We start from the raw sequence: 19,082 nt of genomic DNA on the forward strand, positions 1-19,082 counted from the left end.
TTTTGCTGAAGTCCACTCAGGAAGGCAGTTCTTCAACTCTGAAATTTCATTTTCCGTGAGCTTCTGTGTCTGTGGTTGACATGCCCTATGTCTTCCAGAAGTCAACTGAGTGGAGTGACCTGATCTTGCCATGGTGAATGAGATTGCAGAATGGGCTGAGGATAAGCAAGGTGGAAGTAATAATGGTGACAAGTCGAACTTTGAGCAAAGCCTAACAGTTGGTTAATTGACCCATATTGGATGCAATGCCATTAGTGGAAATGAATTTGTAATGATGCATCAAGACTGCATAACATCACATTGCAATAACAATTCATTCAACCTTCCTGAGCTAATGCTTTGCTTGCAACATCAGAAAATAAGATGAAGATAGGTAGATGCACCCCACTGCAAAAATCCCACAGGGTAGAAGCAAGGGGCAGCAAAGGTAGGAAAACTTGGGTCAAGGTCCCACTTGCTAGCACAAAACAACGTGCCTACAGGTCCATGCATGACTCTCCCCCAGAATCACCAACACATCAGCCTGTTGAGGCACCACCTCCTTGGGAAGACTTTCCTGACAATGCTTATGAGCATGACCAAGGCTCATTTGAGCCTTTGCAACTCCCAAAAACCATGGCAAGTTCATGTAAAATGTTGGATTGTCATTCAAACAATAGCTAAGCACAAAAAATGCAGAGTCAGAATGACTACCTCAGGCAATGGCTGCCAAGGCAGGAATCATATCTGCATCACCTCCTGGATTGAGAAGCTCCACCAGAAGATAGGAGATGCGTTGTCTGCAACCAGGATGGGGTCTACAAATGTCAAGATTGTCTTTGGGAGCCACAATATTGCACTGGCTGTTGCAGGAGTCAACATCATTGCAATCCTTTCCACTGGATCAGTCAATGGAATGGTCAATTCTTCGAGCAGAGTTGTCTCACTCATGTCAGACTCATCATATACCTCGGTCATGATGGCAAACAATGTCTGGTCCTCACAGATAGGTGGGATTTGTTTGAAGAAGATGAGCATAAAGACCAGCTTAAGCCTGAAGATCGACCATCTGTGTCAGGACCTGAGTTCCAGCCAAAGGAAAACACCATGGTCATCATTGACAAGTCCAGAGTTCATCACCTTGAGGTTCGATGCTGTGATTGTCCAAATGCCATGAGTCCAGACATTCAAATGTTTTAACATGGATTTTTTCCCGAATCATTTAACAAGCTGAAGACTTTGTTCACCTTCAGGGTGCTCGATAATTTTCTATTAGACAACCTCGAATGCAGCACCTCGGCAATGAACTATTACAGCAAGCTCTGGCAAATGACCTCAAGCATGTTTCCACATCTTGTTCCAGTAATGCCAAATCTCTGATATCTGAAGGACATTATATTGACAAAGCATGTGGCAAGGACCGATACAGAGAGCTCATGAGAGTTGCTCAACAGTGGAGGCAGTTGAAGGCCATGAAATGGCATGGATTTGGCCATTGTTCCAATAACCAAAATGCAGGAGATCTCGCATTGTTTTGCCCCACATGTCCTCAGCCTGGGATTAATCACTTGATGAGTGAGTCTAGTTCAACACTGAAGTCACCTCAGCAATAATAATGACTCCAAGCTGGAAATATGCCCAGTCATTTGTTATGGATGGAAATTTCAAAGCCAAACACCTGCATCCCATCAAGCCATTTGATGAAGTGTGGCTTTCCGATGGGTTTGGATTCATGGTAGGAAAGGACAGGTATAAAACCCATCTTGCAGAGGCTGCTGACACATTGGAAAAATTGAGCTGCAACAATCACTGGGCGGTGAATCAAGCAAATGCAGCTTGGCACAAGCTGGAGTTCACAGGTATTGGGGGAGTTGCCTGTGCTTGACATGGTTACTTTGTCCCTCACTCAATGGTAGATTTTCAGAAAGGTGAAAGGCAAGCCAAACATGCCATTCAATGTTCATGAGTTAACCATGCATCATTTGCAGACAAATGAATATGGACTATGCCCTTTGTGAGGCTGCCCAGCACAACATGGAAGGCATTACCAGGGCTATCACCTTCTATGATATCAACTGTCAATACAACAAGCACTTTCAGGTTTGGGTGGATCAAAGCCAATTTCTTGAAATGGTTCTGGAATTGACCATCATTCCCAGAATTGGGTTGTGGCATGTCCATGGACATCAGGACAGCTGCTATGTCTGATATGCATTGAATTTTATTGAAGGCATCAGTTGGATTGATGGAGAGATCATGGAGACCCTATGGTCATGTCTCAACCTGATTTCCCCTGCTGCTCGGGGAATGTCATCCCCACATTGAAAGGAATGTCTTGATTATCAGATGGACAATTCCAATTTCTGCAAGATGATCCACATGAAAGGACCCTTTGCCATAAATACAAGCAGGCAAAGAATGACATTACCAAAAGTGAAAAGGCTTTCAACAGACTCGATGAAGCAGCACCCACAGATTTAAAGACAGAATGGTTAGCTAGCAAGAGGATCGCTCAGTCCAGCAGAATAAATGATCCTCCAGCAATGGATGTATATGAGATTAATATCAAGAAGGGTAAGTTGACTTTGGCTCCATCAAAGTCAGAATTAATTTTTGCACTCAGCACTGAGCAAAATGGAGATTGAGCTTAGACTACTAGAGGATGGTAATGCCCATAATGCAGCACCTGCTTGCAGATCTGTGGCAACATAGATATCAATGGGGTTGGCAATTAAAGAGGCTCAAATTGCATTGCTCATCGAGGTCTGAAGAATTGGAAGAAGAACTACCAAGACACAGAGATTAGACATCGCCTGGCAACACAATCATCTCCATGGCCAGATAGATGGATTCACTCAGTCTGCTCTTATGCATCTGGGAGAGGGATTTGATGCAGATGACGATCCTGGCAACTTGAATGTAGACATTCTCAATGATCTTGATGATGACCCAGCAGATTTCACTGACACATCTGATACATGGGCAAACTCCCCCGAGCTCACTGTCATCCCATTGCCATCAAACCTCAGGGTAGATCAATGCAGACACTGTATGGCAGAGGATCTGATTCTGCTGGAGATGTCACTTCATGAAGGGCAGGCCAATTATGCCCTTCACAACCTCCAAATTCACTTGTGCAACAAGGCAATCCTGTTCCAAACAATGGTTAGGCAAGCCAAATCTCAAGCCCTGAAAACTTGAGCTTGGTCACAGGTGATGTCAGTGCAGCAGGCAGTGTCCCTCCATGCCAGTATATATACAAAGACCCAGAAGCAAATGATGCAACTTGAGCTGGGGCAAGACCAGCTTCAGAAATATAAACCCCTGCTTTGCGACCAGCTCAAAATCAACACTGCTGTTGGCAATCCAAATGCTGAAGGTCAGTGAAATGAGTCCTTCGCTTGGTTCTGGTCCATTGAAGTCAACCTGGGAGGTCCTGATCACTTGTGGAATGAGGAATGTGAGTTCAGGCATGCTTGACATATCTCACATTCAGCTGATGGGACCCATCCAAAATTTACTGAGTTCATTGGCTTCAGGCAAAGGCCCTACAGGATTGATGGAAGAAAGAAATGACATTGGTCCAATTGGAGATGGATTGGACTTGTAACTTTTTCTTGTGGAAAGCAACCCAATGGGGTGACAGGATGTGGGAATCATTGGTGAAACACCTTCCAGGTCATGCATGCTACTTGGGAAGGCAATCCCAAATGTATTAATTACTGGCACAGGATGCCCAGGCAGCATTTCAAGACCTGCAGAGCATGTTAATAGATGCTTGAGATGAATGAATATGTTCTGCTGATGATATGAAACAGCTATTTCAACCCAAAAATTGAGTCTCAGCAATTGGCCAGGTCAGCCCATGTTGGAGTTTGAATTTCTTATCCATCCATCAGTGGTTCATATCTTCACATCCAAACCAACTGTCATTGTGATTGCCAGTGTCATACTCCTGCATTAGCCATGCCTGTATTACATACTCCTCCTGCATCTACTTCTGATACTGAGGATTCTGGCAATGAATACCGACCCCTCACACTGAGTCTTTCAGATATTGCAGCTACATTGTCAATGGCTGCATCATGCATCTGAGCATCTATCTCTCAATATCAGACAGAGGCTGCCAATACTGAGGAGCCTTCTGCTGCTCGGATCATGCACTTTAAAGCTGGGCTGCAATGGGAGATTGCTGTAAGAGACTGATGACTGTGGTGGTCAATGCTGAGATTTCCAACAGACTTTTGTGACACCCATCCTGCAGTACTCAGTGTAGGGATTTCATATTCTGTGGGCTTGTATAGGCAGATATTGCTTAGTGTTATGTTCGCACTTTTGGTGCTTATGTAATCATCATAGTTTTCACCACCTACCAGTACCAGTCTGAGACTGAGAGTTATTAGCATGATTTCCTATCCTCTCTGAGCACTGAGCTTAGTCCAGAAACCCTTTAGGGTTGAATAGCAGCTAGGCATAGCACATTTAGCCCAACATTAGAAGTCTACTTTCCAGTTCTCTTCTTGTTGTGTTTCCCACATTGGCTGCAAGGCACATCATCTCGGTTATTCCAAACCTGGTCACTCATATTCTTCAGTTGTTTCCCCAGCTCACCTGGAACATGGTTCCAGACCACATCTTTTCATCCCACTTGTGTCTCTTTCATGATATCGCAGATCTGGGAGATCCCTCTAGGATTGTATCCAGCTATGATACTCCATGGTGGATGGGACACACTGCAATCCTGAATGAATTATGGCAATATGATCAGGTAATCACTAGTTGTGTCTGTCACTATCAGCATTGGCTAGTGAGAATTATGCACAATTTTCTTGAGTGATGACTAATCCTTTCTAGTCTGGCATTGAGGACGAAGGTCTTGTTCTTCCCAAGCAGGTGGATGAAACCTCAGTTCCATCACTGCTGGCACTGAAGTGGATTAGAGAACACCTCTGGACATTGGTTGAGGAGCAACAAGAGGGCATCCATGAAAAGATGGCAGAGATTGAAGTGTACACCTGCATCCTAACCAGATTGAACAGAGGAAGAGGAGAGTAGTCCTAGTCCTTGAGTTCAGAATGTTGAAGTCCAAACTCCATGAAAATGACATACCATCTTCCAAATATCTAACCTAACATTATATGCCAAGTCCTGAATACTGAATATCGAGTATCAAGTCCAGACTATCATATATCGAGTTCTGAATGTGGAGTCCCAAATCTTGAATATTGAGACCCGACTATCAAATATCAAGTCCCAAATTTTGACTATCAAGTATTGAGTCCCAAATATTGAATATTGAATTCTGAATATTGAGTTCCAAATTTCAAGTATCAAGTATCAAGTATCAAATATCAAGACCCAACTATCAAGACCTGAATCTCAAATATTGAATATTGAGACCCGACTATCGAATGTCAAATTCTGAATATCGAGTTCCAAATTTTGACTATTGAGTATCAAGTCCCAAATATCGGGTCCCAACTATCAAGTCCCAACTATTGAGACCTGAATCTTGAATATCAAGTCCCAAATATCAAGTCCTGACTATCAAAACCCAAATCTCGAATATCAAGACTTGACTATTGAATGTCAAATTCCAAATATTGAGCATCAAATATTGAATATTGAGTTCTGAATATTGAATCCCGAATATCAAGTCCCAAATCTCAAATCTCAAGTATCAAGTATCAAGTTCCAACTATCAAGTGTCAAGTTCCAGATATCGAGGCCCAAATATTCAAGATCCAGATATCTAATATCTGGTATTTGACAGTAGGTACTAACATGGGTAACTACACTTTCTACTTGTTTGATCTTTCACTGTTTGTAATCCACCCTAGCCCATCCACATGACAGAACCCCAGCATAAATATGAACAGAATCCCTCATATACCATGCCCAAGCAATCCAATCCCCTTCCACTGCATGAACCCCATGTCTCACAATCCTTCCAGAAAATGCAATCATACAACCCAGATTGTACCTGAACTCCAGCTGAAGGCTTGGCATACTCATCCAAGCATTAGAATAATTCCCCACAGTAGTGAGAATATCGAAGCATTCAGGAATAGATAAATGGTCTTGATGATTGGGGGTTTCCCAATTGGAAACAACAGACAGGCTGTTAAACATGGATGCCCAGTACTGGAGAGTCTCTGACATCTTTGGCAGTTCCTTGCTTTGTGCCTTTTCTCTGAGGCTCACAAAGGCTCACAAACCTGCCCAGTACTGCTCAGGATGCATCACCCTGAGTGCTGCTGTTGCAATGGCTGCTGGCCTCACAATGGCTTTGAGGATCTTCTCAGAGGATGCCCCCTTCAATGATGCAGATACCTCTGGATCTGACTGATTCTAGGGGATTTGTGAGTTTAACTACCAAAATTACCATCTCATCAGATCCTACCTCATGCCCCTGTTGAAACCATGCCAGAGATAAATTGATGCATCCAGGAGTTAAGACATCGTTTTCTGAGCTTGGTTTAAACCACTCTTGATTAGTTCACCAATTGCTGTCAAGCTTGACACTTTTTTCAAGGATTGGAGCAAGCAAATCAGAGGCTGCCCAAATTTCCTTCTGTAGGCACCATTTGATGTTCAATATCCATCAAGTAACAATATATATTACACACCTGGGTGGCATCAGTCAGGGCGTCTGGGAGGTACCATGCAATGATGGCACCAGATGCATCAAGAATGGTGGTGGGTATCTTGACCAACTTTGTGCCCTCATGGCCAGGAGGACACCTCTCAAGCAACTTCTCCTCTCTCTCTTCATTATGCCTGGTATCCTTCAGGGAGATCAATTTGCTATATCTTGCAATATTGATCTGCATCTGAACTGTGATGAAGCAATTTGACTGATAAAATGAATTTTCTGAATCTGCAGGAAGACCCACTGGGATTTTTATATGCCTTTATCAGGCAATCAACCAATTGATCACAAGCCATCACCAGATCAGTGTCTAGGTTCAGAGAAGGTATAACTGGGTCTCCTCCTGTCTTCTCTGCATTGAATTTCTGTTTGGTATATTCACATGCCTCATGAGTGACAGTCAGGGCCCAAGTGTGCCAGAGGGTTATTTCAATATCAGAAGTGGAAGAAACAGTCATGATGGAATTGATCTTGTGAAATCAGATGCTGAATCTTGCATGTCCACACTTTGGTGTTAAAGGGGGTGGAGATAGCGAGGATCAGATAAGGGAGCCTTGCATGATGTTATCTTTCAAAGATGTATTATCATCCATTGCTCAATGAAATACCAGATGATTGGAAGTGTGCTGGATATCAAATATTCGTTTGTCAAGACCCAGGTCTCAGCACTCAGTATGCTTCACTCAAGCTTTGGTAGTCGGAACTTGGTGTCTCATAGGGCAACACAAGCCATGTGTATTAGCTACTCAGTAGTCAGTACTACATGTTTGCATCTGTACTGGGTGCTCAGTTTTCTGGCACTTGTGACCTTCATCATTAGATGACTTTGAATTATTACCTCCTTTGATTTGGATGATATACAACTACCTAAGCTCTGTCATGTCTACAATTATCATTCACCTGGGCCCACCCATCTATATTATATACCACCCTTGGCCCACCTGTCTAATATAATATATTGTTGCCCTCAGCCCACCTGTCTAATATAATATACATCTGGGCCCACCTGTGTATGTGATAACAAGTACCCATGGCATACCCATCTATCTGATACACATCTACATTGGTACACCCATCTACATAATGTCCAACTACCTCAGCCCATCCATCTATAGAATATTCATGTCCATCAGCCCACTCATCTACTGTACATATTCCCCACATGGGCCCACCTGCCTCCATCAGGAATAATATCCCTCCTGGCCCATCCATCATAGTTGGGGATATTTTTACCTTTGGCCCATGGTCCACTGGCCCATATCATATGGGATATTATGTATGTCCATTCACTTGTATAATACAGAGATAGGTCACTGCAATATGTGGTGTCACATAGAATTTTATGAAGATAATCCATTGATAATAACAGATAATGGTCAATGTAACACTGCCACAGATTTAAGTCTCCTGCCCGTGGGTACCTGCAGGTACCCAATTTTGCAGGACCCTCTACCCATACCTGTGTGGGTGAACCAAAATGAGTACCCATGACCCATACCACCTGACCCACAATTCACCTGTGAGTGTTGCCCAGGCAAACACTACCCATGTCACACCCTAACTGGGCTCGAAGCCAAGAGCAATGGTTAGAACATGGTCACATTCTCTTTAAATTTGAAACATTGATCTCCAGTGCAATGCATTCACCGAATAGAGAATAATGTACATTTCCTACTAATGCTTTTCTTCTGTCGGCTCCCTGCTTACCATTTGCAACATGTTGGATTGCTGAATATTAGGAGTGCAACTTGTGTCGAGGAAGATTCTTTGTCCTTTGGCAGGGTTGGTTGAAGAAACCTGTAGTGTGTGTACACAGTTACTGGGCTTTTGAAGCTTCAGCTTCAAGTTTGGGATGTTGGTTGAGGTACCAGGAAACTGCTGATTTGCCACCAATCACTTCTAGAATTTAGAGGAAAGAAGAATCTAACATAGAGAAGAGGGTTCAGAACAAAATCTGGTGGCCAATGAAACAATGATTGAATCATGTTTGTTCATTCATTGATGCTATTGAGGCTGTTCCAGCATTTTGTGGGACTTGACTGATGCCTAGCCTCCATATGAGCTTTAGTCACAAGTGCTACTAGTCTCTATGTAGCTACAGGATGGTGTGACTTGGTGTAAATCACATATTTTGCTTATAAGTTATTGCATCACATTAATCATTTATGTACTATTAGTGTCATCCAGAATCTCTAGACAGTTTTCTTTCCTCGACTCTTTACTTTGGGTGTGATCGATCATGTCCCAACAACAGCTGGACAAAGAGACACCTTTGCTGCTGTCCCTACAGCAGAAGAAGGCCAGGACACCATTGCCTTGGTGTCAATTCTCTATCATACTATTTCTTCAGCTCACAGAATCACTTACTTCACAAGTTATCAGCCCCTTCACACCTCAGGTATGTTTTTTTCTCATAGCCAAATCAATTAATAGGTATTTAATGTTCGTTGCATGTCAGTTAATAAGAGATATTGGGATTACAGATGGCGATGAAACAAGTGTAGGATACTATGTTGGGCTGATGGTGAGTCTGACCTGAATGATGCTTATACCTCACCTTTAAGTATATGCAGTACTCCCTATTCTTTGCTATGCAAGCACTCACCATTCTTCATTGGAGTCATATATCAGACCACATTGGATGGAAGCCTGTCATTTTAACAGGCCTGTTTGGACTGTCTATCTCAATGTATTGTTTTGGTTTATCCACAACATTCTCCGGACTCATGTTAAGGTTCAATCATTCAGTTCTTCCTTGATAGTTTGATTTACCCTATTTTAACACCTCCCAACCACATACTGCAGTTACTTAACCCTTGATAAAAACATACAGCTGAGGTTGAAAATTCCCTGTTCCACACAGGCCAGCCCATGTGGGCCCATCAATGTATTGTTCTGTTAAATACAGATGGGCCAACATCAAGTGTTTATCTGATACAATCAGTGGGCCCATAGTATGTGGTGTAGTAGATAATTGTACACTTTTCTATTGAATTTGGTAGGTAGTAGTGTATGAAATATATACCTGATATGAACAGGTGGGCTGAGTGGGTGGTGGTACTGATATATACAGATGGGCCAATATTCAAACCATATAGATGTATTGCAGACACTGGTCGGTCAATGGGTTGGTCATCATAATATATGTCCCAGGGCCACCTCGGTAAAATATGATGGATGATGGATAGCATAGATCCCATTCATGATGTACATGCCAGGACCACCTTGGTCAAGAACACAGTTGGTCAAACATTTTTGGGCCAAGTGATATGAAAGTGGGCAAGGCAATCTACCATTGGTCATATATGGAATGCCGACCAGTGGCAAGAAGATGTCAGTGAATAGTGGAAGACAAGTACAAATTGGGGCACCAACTTGAAAAGATGAATGAGATGATGCTGTCAGTCACACATAGAATGTGAACCAGTGGCAAGAGATGTTAGTGTATTGTGAGAGTTGGTGGAGTGTTTGGTGTGGGGAATCACATGGACCGACCTATTGATTGCAAGGGCCAACCTATTGATTGCATGGGCCGACTGACCAATTGCATGGAGTATAAATCCATGTCATGCAGGGAGCTTGGATAAAACAAGATCAATTCAGCCAACATACTGTCGGTTCTTGTCACACAGTAAATACAAACCCAACCAATTGAATTGGATATTGATATACAGGCTGAATATGCTGACTGGCGAATAATGTATGGTACAACTATGGGGTCCATGATGACTGGCAAATAATCTATTGTACAACTATGAAGTCCACTGAATGACCAACCCAAACTCTATTTACAACTATGTATTCAGTCATGCCTTAAGGGACAGACTGTGCAGCAGATGGAGGCAATGACAAGGCAGAACATGGTCCAACCTGAGGAGGAGCCAATGAAGGACTGGCAAGTGCTGAGACTGAGGCAGCTTGGCTGGACATGAAGGTGGTGCCTTGGACGTCAAGACAACCAAAAGGGTGAGAAGCTGAAGGGGCAACAACCAAAGGACTGACCAAAGGACTGACCAAAGGACCATACACTCCATTCAAAAACTCCATGCCCAAGGCTTGCACCTGCATGGTGGCCACAGTAGGACCAAGGTTGCTGATGGTCAGTGCTGGGAAGGATGGATTGCTGGCAGTGTGCCTGGCGAAGCTTCTCAACCAAGCCAACCAGGCCATCAACAACTGTGACAGTGTGGCCGACATCTTGCTGCATCTGAGAGAACTCCGCACGCATTGGCAACATGCAGGTCTTGAAATCTCTCTCCATAGCATCAACCCTGGCAAGAGCATCCTGGTTGGCCATTTTGCATGGCAGTGACCTGTGCAGCAAGGGCAAGGACACATTCATGAACATTGCTGATGGTCGGCAGCAAAGATGCCAAGGGGAGGGAAATGTGGTCAGCAGCAGGAGTGGGGGAGGGGATGCCCAAGGGCATGTCGTCAGAGGTGGGTTCCAGCCAATGGTCAGCAGGGAAGTCATCTGCCAAAGCGATGGGGTCAGGCTGATTGCCAGTGACCACATCCTGCATCTCGGCATCAATGTCAGCAGGCTTCCTGGCATCAACATCAGCCTTGATGTCAGCTGCTTCAGCAGTGGGAACTGAGGCATCTAGAAAGAATGTCAAAGCGCATTCAGATGAAACAAAGAATGACTTACCTGTGTCCTTCACTGCTTCCTCCTCAGACTCCAAGATGGGAGTTGCTGGATGTGCCCAAGAAGTCACTCTGGCATTCCTTGAGCATGCCCTGGGCTTGGAGGCCAATGTGGCCTTGGATTTCAGGGGAGTGTGGGTGGGCTGCTGGGCTGATGTGGCTAATGCTGGTTAGTTGCACTGCACCTTCATCTTGTGGCACTTGGAGCAGGCCTTGATAGGCTGCCCATTCATGCCAACAATGACGAGGCATGGCATGTCCATGTCAACACACCTCTTGCAGGGTGGGTCATACTATTGGATGATTAGTACTCTTGCTCGGTATGAGGTAGAAGACAGGTGACTTACAACATTGGCCTCTGCATCAGCCTTTGCAAGTTGGTGACCTCAGGATGGCTTGGCAACCTCAGCAATGTCAGCGATCTTGGCTGCCTTTGCCTTCCCTTTGCCTTTGTCAGGCATGGGGCCGATGGTGACCTTGGACTGCTGATGAGAAATGTTGAGGGGTGGAGATCACAGGGCAGAGGTAAATCTCACCTTCTTGACCCCTTGAGTTGATCCCTGCTTGCAAGTTAGCAACTGGGTGAAGATGCACAACACTGATGTACTTACCTTTGATTTTGGTGGAGCAACTGGTGCAGGTTCAATGGTCTTTGACCGCTAGAGTGATGTTAAAACATGCATGACAATGCATTAAAAAACAAAACATACCTTTGGCAGTACAATGACAGGTCCAGGAAGCTGGTCCTGGTCCTGGTCCTCAGTGTCGGTGAGCAAGGCTTTTGACATTGCCTTGGACACTCTGCGTCTCTTGTGGCCTTTGTCGGCATCTGGGCTGTCCTCTCTGGACCTGCAAGTCCTGTGGGCGGGTTGTTTTCCCTTGTTGGTCATCTGATGACTGGCGACAGGGAGAGGGTTGATTGGGGGATGGAAATGTCCTTGGGAGCTGGGACCGGGGCAACCTGAGGTGTAGGTGCAGGTACAGGTGCAGTTGTGCTGCCTTTTACTGTGAAGGAAGGTTAGTTAACAGATGTCAGTATCATCTGCAGCAATACGCCAACTCACCATAACCAGCGGTCTTTGAGAAGAACAGGTGGGCCTCTATGCAAGGATCTTTATCCTGCACATGAGCCCACAGTGGCCACTCACCTTTATTCATGGTCACCCTCACCTCGGCTGCTGCAGAGAGCAAGAATGGCAAGACGACCAAGGCAAGCCTGCCATACTGCCAAAGAGCAGTGGACTTTGGAGTGTCAGTATGTGCATGAGAGGAATCGGGCTGAAAGAAACTCACCACTTCACTTGCAATATCATGAGCTTGGTCAACAACCACACAACCATCTGCTTCCCAAAGCTTAACTCAGCAAACTGCAGCATGGACAGAAGCATCAGTGAGTGCCAAAGCAAAGTTGCATTTGAGTTTGGTAGACATTGTGATAGTGGGATTGAGATGATGTAAGAGTTCAAGAATGTATAAAAGATAGGAAGAGATGAAGGGTGTTGACCTTGTTAAATAGGAAAGAACTTGGTGTGGACATGAATTGGACTTGAACACTGAAGTCCACAAATGATGCTTTGGTCGGCAAAATTTGACACCACCATTAATGGCTGAGGTGTGGCAGTGACTGTGTGACTTCTGCATTGTTGATCCAAATCGTGATTACAGTGGTCCACACATCACATCCAACCATGCCACCTGCCAGCACACAACTGTCGGAATCCATTGCCAGCATTGTGGATTCTCAGGAACATCTGATTGACAAAGCTCAGAGATTACAAGATGAGTGCATCAAAGCCGATCAGAACTGTTTTGTCACTTGGGACCAGTGGGTACCACCAAAGTTGTGGCCAACTCCATCCCCTCAAAGAGCGGGGATTCCTCCGGGTCTGCAGATGATTCACATTCGACCCAAACCACCTACTCAATACCACACTCGTTGACAGACTAAATCCAAACAATCACTCATGCCATCCCACAAGAAAACTGCAAAGGAGCTTGCCAAGGAACATTTTGGGCATGAAAGTAAGTGCTTCATTGACTTCACCTGTGATATTTTCTTGATGAAATGTCAGAATTTGACATGTGCTGGGGCACCAAGAGTGACAAACCACCAAGCACCTTGGTCAAACCAGACTCAATTGCTCAGGCAGATTTCAGACAGGAACGTAGGTGTTTGATTCAATTGACCTTTGCTATGCATTTACGATACTCCAGAATTTGACATGTGCTGGGGTACCGGGGCTGACAAAGCGCTGACTGTGGAGACACCAAATGTGGGTCCATTGGCCAAGCCACATTTTGGCATGAAAAGTAAGTCCTGGCCATGTATGTAATGGCTGATTGCTGACCCAAGACAGCATTTGACATGTGCTGGGATGCCAAGGTTGATCCTGCGCCGATCATTGCCACAAGTACAGCTGAGCCTCAACCCACCATTCAATACAACCTCTGTTGGGATGACACACCAATGGCATCCAAGGTCAACTTGGCACTGATGAAGACCAAGACCTATGATATGTGTTGGGAAGAAACACCTGCATTGGCAGTAGGGTATGAAGGTGAGTATTGGTCATTTACAAGACTGACTGTGACTGACTTATATTCAGCCAATTTTGACATGTGCTGGGGAGATTTGCCACTGGGCACAGATGGTGACTATGACAGTGCACTGACTTGGCATGGCTTGCCAAGTCAGATTGTGGAAGGCAGTGAGGAATTGCTGCACTGAGCAGACGAGAGGCTTGAAACCATTGACACCTTGATGGGTCAATCAGGTAAGTGTTTTCACCAAGTCTTCACACTGATTACCAATGACACAAGTCCATAGATGTCACCAATGCTGACAAGGATTTGATTGTGACCTATAGGGGTGCGTGGCACTGATATGTTGAAGCTGGGAATGATATGAGCAAGATTCAACATATCATGACCATGCACCAGCAGGTGGATGATCCCTTGCATTTATTGCTGCTTGCAATGAGGAGAATGGGCAGGGGGAAATCCCCTATCCAGTAGTTTAGATTACTTAATTTTATTGTATATACCAAGTGTTGCGAAGATGTAGTAATAGATATCAAGACCCGATGACCAATGACCAATGACTGATGACCAACACTAACTACCCATGAGTACCAAGCACTGACAACACAACAATGACTAAGTATAGTCGGCATATCTCTTGGGCTTTTGCCGAGGTCTGGCACCAAGGGAGTTGTTGGCCTTGCTCCTGGTGTGCCTTGCTGTTGCATCAGAGAGCAAGTTTGCCACTAACCAGGTGACCCTGGTCTTCTTCGGTGACCAATCCTGCAAGACTGGTGATGCAGCTCTGACAGCTTTAGTCTTCTTTGGTGCTCGGTCCTGCACTGCTGGGGATGAGCAAAGGTGTTCAAGACCCCGCTGAATTGAACATGGGCAGAAGCTGCAAGGACGCTGACCAGCCTTTGTTGCAACACTACTGGGAGTTTCATCATCTGAACCCTCAGCAATCTGTGCAGCCAGCATTGTGGTCTTGGCTGAGGCAGATGGCTTGCTGGGATGGGAGATTGATCCCGCTGAATGCACCATTGGTCAGGCATCATGCACTAAGGCTGGCCTGGTTGAGCTGGTGGTGGGTTCCACTCTAATGGTCTGCCTTGAGTTTGCAGTGGTGGTTTCTGCATTGCCAACATGATCATTAGCATCAGACTCCCTTGATTCTTCCTCAGTGGAACTGATACAAGGTCGTTTGGTCAGCCTTGGCTGACCTTTGACAAGTGGGGACAGCCAGTGGTTGGGACTACTGGGCTGGGAGTTTGTGGACATGGCCAATGCCTGTCTGGTTTGCCTGGGGCCAACACTCTCATCATTGGCATTACTGTCAGAGTCATCAGACCCAGCACCCACAGGTGGGTGCATCTTGCCCTTGTCATCAATCCAGGCCTTGAACTGAAATGTCAGTCCAACCTGGTTCTCCTGTCAGCAAACCAATAGTCCAACAAGGCGTTGGCTTCACAGTGAGTAAGTTTGGATGGCTCCCAGATTTAAATACCATCCAGCAGGTATATGCTAGAGATGAACCTGGATTGTCCCTTCAAGATGTTGCTCCATGGCACCGGGACCTTTGGCCTTCCACAACATCTTCCTGTGGCAGCAAAGATCAGAACATGGTGCAAGTTACCTGATATGATGCTTACTGTAATGAATGGTAAGGAAAGACCAAATCATGCTCTTCTTGGTTTCCAGTGGGACATTGTCCATATTGGGCAAGATCAGCAAGCCCATGTGGTCCTGGTCAAACTCATAGTATGGTTTGGGGATCTGGTGAGTGCCTCTGATCACAGTGCCTTCCAGGTCTTGATCTTGATCTTGGTAGACATGATGCCAATTAGATACCGAACCTGACATACTGTCCCAAGACTCACTGAATACATCACCGAGGAAATCTTCCCATCCTGCTAGGATGACCTGCCAGTCCTTTGTTTTCATGAAGCTGGATACCTTGCCAAGCTGTTCATTGAAGTCAAACCTACCAGGCAATGTCAACAAGATCACCGACCAACTGACCAACTGACTCACCCAGATGTCATGAGGCAGCCCTTCTCATCCTTCCAGGAACCCAATACAAACAGTCTCATGCCAGCCTGAGCAAACATCTCTGTGGCAAACTGCTTGATCATCTTTTCTCCCTTTTGCTCAGCAGTCTTGGCCTGGACTGCAGCATCAGGTGCTTGATTGGTCCACTCATTGGCCTTTGCCTCAGCTTCCTCCAACTCCTTTTTATTCAGGCCTTTCATGATTGCCATCATCATTGGTTGATACCTCTTCAGGACTTCTTTCTGGTTCGGCTTCTGCCTGGTCTCCTCCTCAACTTCATCCCATATCTGCTGAAGGATGTTGGCCTTCCTTTGCTCTTCGATGACTTGGCGCACTGTCCATTTCCTCTGGAGCTTCATGGAAGGTTTGGCATTGGCCCTGCATTTCTTGTGATTGTGGAACCACTCCTTGTATTTCTGTATGTGAAGAGTGTCTTCATACAGCATGACCGATGCTAGAGCTGAAACACTCACCTCTTTCCATTGCTTCAAGAGCTCTTTGTCCATGGTTGGAGCAAGGAGTTTGGCCTCTCTGGCAGCTGCTTTGAAAATCTGTCGTCGCTCAGTTCCACTCGCCTTCTCCCAGTCCTCAACATGGGAATGCAGAGTGGTGGTCTCTTGGTTGTTCAACCAAGGCTGATCCCCTGAATTGATCTTGGTCCAAGGCATGTCACTGTTTTAAAAGCTAAAATTGAAGACCTGGAAATGTGAGTGCAGGGGAGGGTTGATACAGTTGATGGAAGAAAAAATGGAGGGCAGGGTCTTGTGAGCAATGCTTCCAATGTGTGACATGCCTGTGCCATAAGCACACATAAGGCACATATTGTGCCAAATAGGATGATTTACATTGTTACAGGACTCATTAGAACAGTTGAAACACATTGGTTGGTATTTGCAGTGAACTCAGAGGTCCTGAAGGCCTCTCAAAGTTATTATACAGGCAATGACTGTGAACCATGCATATCCCAGCATGAAAATCCCTGAGGATGATTTACCTGAGATCAAAATGACTATTATGTACAATAATGCATTGCATTTAGTGTTTGACAGTCATATGCAAGGACCCAACTGTCCCCAAGTCTAAGCATTCTATTCCAAACAACTCATCCAGGCAATCTCAGCCCTACTTCGGTCCATGGTCAAGTCAAAGCCAAAGGCCTGGAGTCCTCCTAAGGCATCCTCTTTGGTTTGATGGGTGGACAAAAGAACAACTAGGGGAGATAAAGGTCAATTTGTCAAGGCTCAACGTGACAACAGAAGCAAATCAGTGCATTCATCCCCTAGAAAATCCCCTACAAAGAAGGGATCCCCCAGAGGACTTCATGGGGAGGGTGACTACCAACACTATGACCTCGGTGAATGGAACTTGGAGCCTTGTTGGCTTCAAAAGTCCATGGCAAGCTCACCATTTTCCTCCCTCATGCAATTTATTGATGCTGAGAATTTATCAAGAGTCAAAATGACTATCTGCACCAGTGGAAGGACAAGACCAATGAGTACTTGGACCTGCTCCTTTGGCGAGAGGGTCCACCTTCAACCAGAACTTGCTCAGTCTGTCCAAAGGACAGAGTCTATAGATGTCATGGCTGCATGGGCGAGCCCCTGTTCTGCACTCATTGCTGTAGGACTGCTCACAGCTGCATGCCTCTCCATAGGATCAGTCAATGGACTGGGGAATTCTTCAAGGACACTTCCTTGACCAAGATTGGTCTGGAAATACACCTTGGTCATGCAGGAGAGCCTTGCCCTGGACTTACTGATGAGTGGTACAACACAGATGATGAAGACAACCATTTGACCGAAGGCCCTTGGGTGCCCCTGGTCAATGATCCTTAGACTACCATGGTGGTGGATACCTCGTGGCTCCACTCACTGATGATCAGATTCTGTTGGTGCCCCAGGGCCCTGAGTGCCGACATGCAACTATTTGATATTGGCCTTTTTCCTGCATCTTTCACTTCACCAAAGACAGCATTCACATTTGCAGTGTTGGACAACTTCCTGTTGGACAACCTGGAATGCAGGACATCGGCAATGAACTACTACAGTAAGTTGAGGAGGGTTACATCCAGCATCTTCCCTCATCTGGTTCCAGTGAGTGAGGATCATGGCTGCCATCACATTGCTAATAAATGCCGATAGGACTGATACCAGGAATTGATGAGGGTTGGCAGGCAGTGGCGGCAGCTGAAACAGCTCAAGTGGCACAGGTTTGGCCATGAGAAGCGAAAGCTGAAGGCAGGGGAGCTTGTACTTTTTTGCCTGGTGTCAACATCAATTTGGCAGACAGGAATGCAGCTGATCCTGCCTGGCTGTATTCAAGATCCTTGGTAATGGATGGCAATTTCAAGGCCAATCTGGCCAATCTGACTGATGAGGTCGCATTGACTGATGGCTTGGGATTCATGGTCAGTGATGTCCAATACAAAATGCATCTTGCCAATGCACAGGACACCATGCAAAGGTCTGATCACAACAATCACTGAGTGGTCAACCAAGCAAATGCATCTCGGCACAGGCTTGAAGTGACCAGCATTGGCAGGTGTGCTTATGCCAGACATGGGTGTTTCATTCCACATTCAATGGTGGACTTTCAGAAGGGGGAAAGGTTCGCCATTCAAAATACTATATTGGACTGGGTTGAACTGATGCTTCAGTCAGCCTAAGGCAAATGAACATGGATTATGTGCTGTGTCAAGCACTGTCTTACAACACCAATGGATTTGACTGGGCATTCACATTCTACAACATTAATTGTCAATACCACAAGCATCTCAACCAGTGGATTGATGTATCCCCATATCTCAATCTTCCATGGGGCATGGACATCATTCCTGGCATTGGCCTCTGGCACATTCATGGACATCAAGACAAATGTTATGTTCAGTATGCCTCCAACTTCATCACTGGTGCCACAAGGATAGATGGCGAAATCATGGAGACCCTTTGGGCACCATTGAACATTATATTGCCCTTGGCAAGGGGGATGTCCACCCCCCACTGAAAGGAATGCTTGGACTTTCAAATGAACAACTGCAATTTAATGAAGATGATTCACATGAGTGGGTAATAACGCATTGCCAAGATAACAAATACTGATGTGTCTAGGCAAATTCAAGGAAGCTGTCCAGGGAGTGAAAGATAGCCAATATGCATTTGACCAGTTGAGCGAGACCACTGACAATGAAACTCTAGCAGAATGGGAAGCCAAGGCCGCAGCAGCTCAGGATGAC

The 19,082-nt window shown here is 45.3% G+C and overlaps 8 protein-coding genes across 8 annotated transcripts; 5 read left to right on the forward strand and 3 right to left on the reverse strand.

Moving 5' to 3' along the window:
* Nucleotides 1–798: 798 nt before the first annotated feature.
* Nucleotides 799–972, forward strand: BJ212DRAFT_1200820 (uncharacterized protein; the record flags this gene model as incomplete). Its single annotated transcript, XM_041329069.1, has 1 exon — nucleotides 799–972. A coding segment is annotated over one exon (174 nt), but the record flags the coding sequence as incomplete, so codon positions are not given.
* A 4,824-nt stretch (nucleotides 973–5,796) lies between these two features.
* Nucleotides 5,797–6,436, reverse strand: BJ212DRAFT_1268202 (uncharacterized protein; the record flags this gene model as incomplete). Its single annotated transcript, XM_041330718.1, is given in 3 exon segments — nucleotides 5,797–6,178; nucleotides 6,194–6,324; nucleotides 6,383–6,436. Coding segments are annotated over 3 exon segments (567 nt in total), but the record flags the coding sequence as incomplete, so codon positions are not given.
* Nucleotides 6,437–8,870: 2,434 nt separating this feature from the next.
* BJ212DRAFT_1268119 (uncharacterized protein) lies at nucleotides 8,871–9,390 on the forward strand (the record flags this gene model as incomplete). Its single annotated transcript, XM_041330707.1, has 3 exons — nucleotides 8,871–9,029; nucleotides 9,090–9,155; nucleotides 9,205–9,390. 3 exons carry the CDS (start codon nucleotides 8,871–8,873, stop codon nucleotides 9,388–9,390), a joined length of 411 nt encoding a protein of 136 aa, XP_041194697.1.
* Nucleotides 9,391–10,444: 1,054 nt separating this feature from the next.
* On the reverse strand, nucleotides 10,445–12,666 carry BJ212DRAFT_1298313 (uncharacterized protein; the record flags this gene model as incomplete). The annotated part of the gene is made up of 14 exons (XM_041332683.1): nucleotides 10,445–10,605; nucleotides 10,646–10,916; nucleotides 10,945–11,234; nucleotides 11,283–11,327; nucleotides 11,350–11,499; nucleotides 11,552–11,571; nucleotides 11,626–11,636; nucleotides 11,683–11,763; nucleotides 11,815–11,838; nucleotides 11,890–11,937; nucleotides 11,989–12,239; nucleotides 12,343–12,397; nucleotides 12,449–12,494; nucleotides 12,572–12,666. The coding sequence occupies 14 exons, from the start codon at nucleotides 12,664–12,666 to the stop codon at nucleotides 10,445–10,447; spliced, it is 1,548 nt and encodes a 515-aa protein (XP_041194698.1).
* A 300-nt stretch (nucleotides 12,667–12,966) lies between these two features.
* Nucleotides 12,967–14,006, forward strand: BJ212DRAFT_1298314 (uncharacterized protein; the record flags this gene model as incomplete). Its single annotated transcript, XM_041332684.1, has 6 exons — nucleotides 12,967–13,107; nucleotides 13,222–13,300; nucleotides 13,351–13,443; nucleotides 13,493–13,588; nucleotides 13,636–13,836; nucleotides 13,885–14,006. The coding sequence occupies 6 exons, from the start codon at nucleotides 12,967–12,969 to the stop codon at nucleotides 14,004–14,006; spliced, it is 732 nt and encodes a 243-aa protein (XP_041194699.1).
* A 428-nt stretch (nucleotides 14,007–14,434) lies between these two features.
* BJ212DRAFT_1479151 (uncharacterized protein) lies at nucleotides 14,435–16,518 on the reverse strand (the record flags this gene model as incomplete). The annotated part of the gene is made up of 9 exons (XM_041339822.1): nucleotides 14,435–14,640; nucleotides 14,713–14,807; nucleotides 14,861–14,987; nucleotides 15,022–15,220; nucleotides 15,335–15,398; nucleotides 15,435–15,621; nucleotides 15,679–15,782; nucleotides 15,833–16,266; nucleotides 16,324–16,518. The coding sequence occupies 9 exons, from the start codon at nucleotides 16,516–16,518 to the stop codon at nucleotides 14,435–14,437; spliced, it is 1,611 nt and encodes a 536-aa protein (XP_041194700.1).
* Nucleotides 16,519–17,421: 903 nt separating this feature from the next.
* BJ212DRAFT_1268503 (uncharacterized protein) lies at nucleotides 17,422–17,685 on the forward strand (the record flags this gene model as incomplete). The annotated part of the gene is made up of 1 exon (XM_041330733.1): nucleotides 17,422–17,685. A coding segment is annotated over one exon (264 nt), but the record flags the coding sequence as incomplete, so codon positions are not given.
* A 6-nt stretch (nucleotides 17,686–17,691) lies between these two features.
* BJ212DRAFT_1268178 (uncharacterized protein) lies at nucleotides 17,692–17,991 on the forward strand (the record flags this gene model as incomplete). The annotated part of the gene is made up of 1 exon (XM_041330714.1): nucleotides 17,692–17,991. The coding sequence occupies one exon, from the start codon at nucleotides 17,692–17,694 to the stop codon at nucleotides 17,989–17,991; it is 300 nt and encodes a 99-aa protein (XP_041194702.1).
* Between the last annotated feature and the right edge of the window lie 1,091 nt (nucleotides 17,992–19,082).

Source organism: Suillus subaureus (genome assembly GCF_016647635.1).
Source record: "Suillus subaureus strain MN1 chromosome Unknown BJ212scaffold_10, whole genome shotgun sequence".
NCBI classification, from domain to species: Eukaryota; Fungi; Basidiomycota; class Agaricomycetes; order Boletales; family Suillaceae; genus Suillus; species Suillus subaureus.